The sequence below is a fragment of the Tursiops truncatus genome, chromosome 8 (genome assembly GCF_011762595.2).
Source record: "Tursiops truncatus isolate mTurTru1 chromosome 8, mTurTru1.mat.Y, whole genome shotgun sequence".
Lineage (NCBI taxonomy): Eukaryota > Metazoa > Chordata > Mammalia > Artiodactyla > Delphinidae > Tursiops > Tursiops truncatus.
In genome coordinates this window covers 80,546,432-80,554,960 of record NC_047041.1, presented here as the reverse complement: position 1 = coordinate 80,554,960, position 8,529 = coordinate 80,546,432, and the positions used below count along the sequence as shown (strand labels likewise).

At 38.5% G+C, this 8,529-nt stretch overlaps 1 protein-coding gene across 1 annotated transcript; it reads right to left on the bottom strand.

The window, feature by feature from the left end:
• Positions 1–1,298: 1,298 nt before the first annotated feature.
• LOC117313332 (follitropin subunit beta-like) lies at positions 1,299–7,801 on the bottom strand. The gene is made up of 3 exons (XM_033861714.1): positions 7,675–7,801; positions 3,096–3,211; positions 1,299–1,529 (listed from the first exon to the last, which is right to left on the bottom strand). The coding sequence occupies exons 1-3, from the start codon at positions 7,799–7,801 to the stop codon at positions 1,299–1,301; spliced, it is 474 nt and encodes a 157-aa protein (XP_033717605.1).
• Between the last annotated feature and the right edge of the window lie 728 nt (positions 7,802–8,529).

Sequence of the window (8,529 nt, the reverse complement as noted above, 5' to 3'; positions counted from 1 at the left end):
ATATTATGAAAATACACATGTATGTGTCATGAGCAAGTAGTTCAAGAGCATGGAAAAATCCAAAGTTGTGCCTTTGTTAGACAACATTTTTGATTTTTAAGTATGTTTCAACATTCAGGTGAAAAAAAAGAGTTATTATCTTTAAAAGTAATTTAAGTCATGAAGCATTTTCAGAGTGCACCCTTTTGAAAGAAATCATAGATTTGGGAGAACATGTAGTCAAGTGATAAAGCAAATGTAGAGAGAGCCCAGAAAATACAGCAATTCTCTCTAGACTGCCAACTCTTTTTAAGAGAACTATTTCTCTGAAAAGTTAATTGGCAAGTAAGTTAAATGTAGCCTGTTAAGTTGCCTAATGTGCTGTCACATGGACTTCAAGGTTCCCATCCCAGCAATGGAGGAGGTTTCTGGTACAGGTGACACAGCAGTGAGTGACAGATGAGATGCCCTATTGCCTGAGGGGGAGCTTTGAGAAGGCTGGAAGTTCTTGATCAGATTTATTTAAGTGGTAAAGTACATAGGGGCTAGCAATTTAGGAAAGGATATTTGTTGATCTTACAATTGAATTTCCACAGCCCCAAATTCATAGTTCTCGTCTTGACTCTTAATTCAAATTTGAAATAAAAATTAAGATTTGGTTTTTAAGGCTGCAAATTGTGAATGGTCTCACTGTTTCCCAGCTTACCACCCTCCCACACCTGCTCCCACCTTCTCAAGTCAACAACTTCTCTTTCAGAAAACACAGGCGAGGTGGAACTGTTGTAGCACCTGCATAGGCTGGCAATAAAGTGGACAGTCTTGATTTAGTACCCCTACCTTCCTGACTCTCCTCTTAATAATGAAACAATTAGACATAGAGTTAGGTACCTGCTCCATGACACTAAAGTGATACCGGCTCTGCTCTTGCAGGCCATATATCTTACAGGAGATTGTGTTCCATTTAGTTCTCCTACTCCATCATCTTGAGACTTCCTTCTCCTAAGTCTAGGTTTTCTCGTCTGTAAAATGACAGGGTTGCTCTAGAGGACCTCTAAGTCTATTAAAAATGGGAAACAGCTTACAGCCCCTGCATTCAAGTTGAATGAAACCGACAGAGCCCAGAACTAGGAATACAGGGTTGGGTGGTGACAGGCCTCAGGCCCCAGCACTCTCCATTCCTGGAGCTCCCTTATGCAGGAGAGCAGGGATCAGTGGGGTCTCCCACAGTGGTTTGCAGCCTGGGCACATGTACACACAGACTTCTTGGATGTCTTAGTCTTTCAGGATGAGGGTGGGCAGCTCAAAGTGTCCACTGCTCTTTATTCTTTGATTTCACTGAAGGAGCAGTGGCTGGGCCCCAGGCCTCGCACGGTGCAGTCAGTGCTGTCGCTGTCACACTTGCCACAGTGACATTCAGAGGCTACTGGGTATGTATACAGGGAGTCTGCATGGTGAGCACAGCCAGGCACTTTGACCGTCTCATACATCGACTCCTTGAAGGTACATGTTTTCTGGATGTTGGACTTGGCTGGATCCTTGTACACTAGATCCTGAGTGGTTTAAGAGAGAGAGAGTTAGGTTACAATATTCTGCAAGTTTCTGTTTGGCTTAGTCAATATGAGACAGGGATTTACTACTGCTTGCTCTAATATTTGCTCTCAGAAGATCAGCTTCTAAGATACTTAAGCACAGGAAACTTGACCTCATAAAGGAACATTTATACCGCTTTTCTGAACTGCCCTGGAAGTGTTATAGAAAATATAACTGTCTCTTTTCTCTCTACCATGAGAGTACCCACATATTTAATATTTCTAAAACTCTGTAAAACCTTTGAATTTGTATGGCATAAAAACATGTAAAGATAAAGGGTATCTTTAGAAGATATGACCTTAGCAATTTAAGGATGAGTGTTTTTTTTTTTTTTGTACCTCGTAATCTTAAGCTATATTAATGACTGATAAAAACATAGCACTTGGAAAGAAAAATATTTCCAAGTACTCTTTTCTGTGTATATTTAAGAGAGGAATAAGAGCCGTAAGTTAAGTTATTGATATTTTGCCTAAAGTGTTTGGGAAATCTCATATTGGATTCTGGATATTCTGTTGCCTTTTAGGTTCTTCCTTGCCACTGCCTTAAATTCTGTACCTTTGTGAGATTCTTAATCCAAAAGTATATGATAACAGTTTCACTATCAGAACATCTAAATCAGGCCAAATATATTTCACTCGTCTACTTGCCCAATGAGAAAATAATTGGCTTTGAGGGAGAAAGGGGACTGGGGGTTAATTCATTTCCCTAGCTGGCCACTGGGTCTATATCTCACCCAAAGTGCAGTAAGTTGAGTTTTATCGATCAATTCATTTAATATCAAACAAAGTATTTTCTTTAAAAAGCAGCCAATTTCAATTTCAGTTTATCAAACTTCTGCACAGCCAGGTACAACAGAAAAATGGCAGAGAAACACTTTTGCCTTTAACTGGTTTATTTTGAAGAAACTGTGAAACTGTAGACAAATGGTTTAATACCTGTATTCCTTAATTTTCTTAACAGCATAAAGAAGGGTGTGGGTTTGATGATTCATTTTGGTTCTAATCTACAGGGATTGATTGCTCTCAGGCTGCTCGTTGGTATTGTATTAAAGATGGGCCAATAAAATGATTTTATAATTGGCTGCTTGCATTTTTTATTTGGCTTTAAAATGAATGTTATTACTCTCCCTGTTGCAGAGGTATGCCTTTTATTATTGCAATTGGCTTTTTAAGACTATTGGCAATATTCCATGATTAAATATAGATATGTACTCATGCCCATGTTTATCCCTCAATAGGTAAAGCTAGCAGAAAAATGCTCTTTTAAAATGCAGAGTTGACACATTACTGAAGCATTCATTTACATCAGTCTGAGCTGTCCCAAATTTGTTTTACCCAAATTAAATCCAAACCCAAACATCTAAATGGTATCATGGTAATTTACCTCAATCACAACACAGACAGTGTTGACTAAAGGACTCGTGGCTGTTATTCAGAAGAGACAAAATATTGACAGAGTGGGAATAAATGAAGCCTGCCTCATCCAGACCCTCAGCACTCTCACTTCCTTCAAAGCAAAGTACCTACCTGGGTGTAGCAGTAGCCCGCACACCACGTGGTGTTGATGCTTTTGCAGAGACCACATTCCTCTTTCTCCACTGTGGTGATGATGTTGGTTAGCTCACAGCTACTGCAGCAGATTGCTCTCCAACAACAGAAAAGGAAGCAAAAACTACTGACTTCATCCTAGGCTGGGAAGCAAACAGACATCCAAAGTATTTTAACTGTCATGGACTTTGACCCAGTCAAACTGAACTGAAGTAAACCTGCTCCCCAAACTCCACCATCACATTCAACTTCAGCAAGCACTCTTTGACAAAAGAGAAACACAGTACAGGTCAGAAATCCTCATATAATTTTTTAAGGATTAAAATGTCACAGGGTATATATCTGAAAAAGACAAAAACACTAATTCGAAAGATACATGCACCCCTATGTTGGCAATTTACAATTGCCAAGATATGGAAGCAACCTAAGTGTCCATCAACAGACGAGTGGATAAAGATGTGGCATACACACACACAATGGAATACTACTCAGCCACAAAAAGAACAAAATTTTGCCATTTGCAGTAACATGGATGGACTTGGAGGGCATTATGCTAAGTGAAAAAAATCAGACAGAGAAAGACAAATACTATATGACATCACTTATTTGTGGGATCTAAAAAATACAACAAACTAGTGAATATAATAAAAAAAGAAGCAGACTCACAGATATAGAGAACAAATTAGTGGTTACCAGTAGGGAGAGGGAAGAGGGGAGGGGCAATATAGGGGTAGGGGAATAAGAGGTACAAACTATTAGGTATAAAATAACCTACAAGGACATATTGTACAACACAGGGAATATGGCCAATATTTTATAAGTGGAGTATAACCTTTAAAACTTGTGAATCACTATATTGTACACCTGAAACTTCTTTAATATTACACAGCAATTATACTTCAATTAGAAAAAATGTCACAGAGGATTACCTTAATATAAGCATTTAAGGGACTTCCCTGGCGGTCCAGTCATTAAGACTCTGTGCTCCCAATGCAGGGGGCACACGTTTGATCTCTGGTTGTCGAACTAAGATCCCTCATGCTGCGTGGCACAGAAAAACACAAACAAACAAACAAAAAAACAAACCATTTAAAGCTACAAATTTCCCTGTAAGTGTTGCTTTAGATTCATCCCCAAATCTTAATTCATGTTGAGTTTTCATTATTCAGTTAAATATATTTTCTAATTTCTCTCTTGCTTTCTTCTGTGACCCATGGGTCATTTGGAAGCATGTTGTTTAATTTCCATATTTGGAGGGATTTTCATGACTTTTTGGTTATTGATTATTTAATTCCATTGTGCTTAGAAAACATACTTTATGTAATTCCTATCATTTTAAACCTTTTGAGATATATGTTATATCCCAGCTTATGGATTGTTTTGTTGAACATTTGTGTGCATTTGTAAAGAATGTGCATTCTGCTGTTTTGGGGTGAAATGTTCTAAGGGTATTGATGAATTTAACCTGATAGCGTTGTTTGACTCTTCTATATACTTTCTCATTTTTCTGTCTGCTTGTTCTATTGATTACTGAGAGAAGAATGATGAAATTTCCAACCATAATTTTATCCATTTCTTCCTTAAGGCTTATAAGGCTATAAGTTTTTGCTTTGTGCACTTCGAAGCTCTGTTATTAGGTGCATGTACATTTTGTATTTTTTCGTATTCTTGCTGAATTGACCATTTTATTTTATGAAATGTTCCTCTTTAGGCATGGTAATATTCCTTCTCCTGAGCTCTATTTCACCTGGTATTAATATAGTCACTCTAACTGTATGATTAGTGTTTTCAAATATATCTTTTCCCATCCTGTGTCTTTGTATTTAAAGTGCATTTCATATGGGCAGCATATAGTTGAGTCTTGCCTTTAAACAGATCTGGTCTGATAATCTTTGCCTTTTAATTGGAGTGCTCAAAATCTTTATGTTTAATATACTTTTTTTTTTTTTTTTTTGCGGTACGTGGGCCTCTCACTGTTGTGGCCTCTCCCATCGCGGAGCACAGGCTCCGGACGCACAGGCTCAGCAGCCATGGCTCACAGGGTCCAGCCGCTCCGCGGCATGTGGGATCTTCCCGGACCGGGGCATGAACCCGTGTCCCCTGCATCGTCAGGCGGACTCTGAACCACTGCGCCACCAGGGAAGCCCTAATACACTTTTGATAATCGTGGGTTTATGGTCATCATATTGTTATTTGTCTCATTTATTTTTTGTTTTTCCATTTTTCCTGTCTTCTTTTGAATTAGTTATTTTTTAGTATTTGTTTTATTTCCACAATTGGCTTATCAGCTTGCTTTATTTATTTGTTTGTTTGTTCTCAAGTTTAAAATACATACTTTATCTCAGTAATATTCCACTTCACACATAATTAAAGTATGTATCTTGTAACATTTCATTTTCATCCTCTGTGCAATTGTTATTTATTTTACTTCAACATTATTCTACCGTCAATTCATTATTGTTATCTTTGTTCTAAATAGGCAATTATATTTTTTAAACACTTAAATAATTAGAAAAGTCTTTTATATTTACTCATATATTACCTTTTTCAACACATATTATTTTTCTTCTGCTTAATGAACATTCTTTAAAATTCTTTGTCATGCATATTATCTGGCAATACATTGTCAATCTTAAATTTACTAAAAATGTCCTAATTCAACTTAATTTTTGAAGGAATTTTTTCTAGTTTTAGAATTCTAGGTTAGGAAGTCTGTTGGTAGTTTTGTTTCAGCACTTTATATTCTTTATTTGCATTGTTTCTGATAAGGATTCTGCAGTCTTATATATTTATCCTCTCTATGTAATGTGTCTTGTTTCCCTTTGACTGCTTTAAAGATTTTTATCTTTATCATAAATTTTCAGCCTGCCTTGCTGAATTTATGCTTATTTATGATGTGCCTTGGTGTGATTTTCTTTGGGTTTTTCCTACTTGGGTTTTCAGTGAGCTTCTTGGATATACAGGTTTATAGTTTTTATTAAATTTGAGAAAATTTGCAGATAATTGCCAAATATTGCTTATCATTGCCTTGAATACAGAATAAATAAAACTATTAAGTTTTCTTTGGCCTCTGTTTCTTGGTGTTCTGACATACCTATCTTATTTTTAAAAAGAATCAAAGTAAAGCTTGGAACAGAGATCAGTCTCAATTTTGGTAGGGGTCTCTAAGACAAGCATTTTTTGTATAGCTGTCATAATTTCCAGTGTGATAATTTTCTTGACATCGTGCTCCTCTGCTAGACTGTGAACTCCATGAGAGACTAGTGGGAACAAAGAAGGAGCTCAGTATTTTTTTAGTGAATGAGTGAATAACACATGGTCTGCTAACTCAAAGAGTGAGGCAATATTGATTTCTCAGAAACACTAAGACAGGTGGAGACCTAGTCAAGCCAGGGGAAGGCGGGAAAGAAGCCACACTAGACATGTTGTCAGAGATTACCTCTACAATCTCAGTCCAAACTGCAATAAAGCTTGGTCCAGGGTGTCTAACCAGATGGGTTGGTTCAAGAACAGCAAGAAACTCTGCCCACCTAGACCTCTAGCATGACCCAGCAGAAAGGCACAGATTCTGGGGACCCAACTATATTAGTTTGCTAGAGCTGCCATAACAAAGTACCATAAACCAGGCGACTTAACAGAAATTTATTGTCTCTTAGTTCTGGAGGCTAGAAGTCCAAAATCAGCAGATTTGGTTCTTTCCAAGGGCTGTGAGCAAGATACTGTTCCATATTTCTCCCCTAGCTTCTGGTGATTTGCTGGCAATCTTTGGAGCTCCTTGGTTTGTAGAGTATCCCCCTGATCTCCGCCTTCATCTTCACATATCATTCTTTCTGTGTGCATCTGTGTCCAAATCTCCCCTTTTTATAAGGACACCAGACATATGGGATTAGGGACCCGCCCTACTCCAGTATGGCCTCATCTTAACTTCACTAGTTATATCTGCAATGACCCTGTTACCAAATAAGGTCACATTCTGAGGTACAGGGGTTAGAACTTGAATATGTGAGTTTTGGTGGGGGACACAATTCAACCCATAACACCAACAGATCTGAATTTGAATCCTGTCTCTTTCTCTTACTGACTTGACATGTTTTCACATCTGAAAATGGGCATAATACTGCTTATCTTTCAGGGAAATTATAAAGATTAAATAAGATAGTGTTGGCAGAGCACTTAGCTCAAACCTAACACATGGTAAGCACTCAATACATTGTGGCTTTTACTGTCCTAAGCTAAATGCACATTGATTTATTGAATAATTGTGCTCCTCCTGAATATAATTGAGAAAAAGCCCATGTTTCATTTGATTCATTTGTCCATTAGAAATAGACCTGGTTTCTTTGAAATGTTTGCCAGTTTCCCTCTCAGGTTGTTTCTGGGGCAGCAGGAAGACAGCCACTGAATCTCAAGTACTTAAATAATTAAGCCCAAACAAGAGAAAGCTGATAATAAACACTTTTCTGTGCATGATAATTGTGGAGCAATATCTTCTAGATAGTTAACTCTAAAGGCTTTATCGATTTAACTGAAACCTAATCAACTAACAACTCAGAAATACTGTTGGAAGTGCTTCTCCAGAGAGGCGTTGTAATTAGCAGCTGGCCCCCTTCTGGGCAGTGGGGCTGCCACCCTGCTTGTGTTTGGTGAAGTAATTTTTCAGCCAAGTGATCAATCCCAGAGGACATCGTTTCCCTTCATACAACTCCCTCCATTTTGCTGGCCACAGCAAATTAACCCCAGCCTTGCTCCTCCAAATGGTCAGGACCTGAGCCTCCCTTCTCTTTGGAAGTGAAGGGCACACATTTAGAAATTGTGAGATTTTGGAATGGAGATCTGATCGTCTTGACTCTTCTGTGTGGTCAGGTTAGGGCTTCAGTTGCCTGGATCTGCTTCTACTCTTTCTCCCTAGTGTAACTGAGACTGGTTTTTAGTTTCTTTCTTCATTTATTTCTTCCATGATGTTCTGGATGGACAGTCTTTCATGAATGAGAATGCCTTTTTTCCATTCCCAGTTTTCATATGGAGGGATTTTCCTTAAGAGCTGTCCTAGCCTCTCTGGAAATCCTGCTCCACCCTTGGGATGATGGAGGGTTTTACCTGATTGTAAACTTGGAAGGAAATGCTGGGTCTGCTTGACCTGGCTCTGCCCTTCCTTCCTTAGACATGGACTTGCCCACAGAGAACATTCCTCCACTGCTCTTCCTCCTTTCTAGTGGGAGCCCAACCTCTGCCTCAGTGGGTGTCCACCTAATTTTGGAGAGGAGTTAGTAGGCCAGTGTTGTTTTTCACAGCACGCTGTGTTTCAATTTAGCCTCTTTCAGTAATAAGGGGGACATGTGGGATTCCTTCTGATATACTCCTCGTTCTGTTTCTCAAAATTCTGGGGACTCAGGAATGGATAATAGAGTGCTAT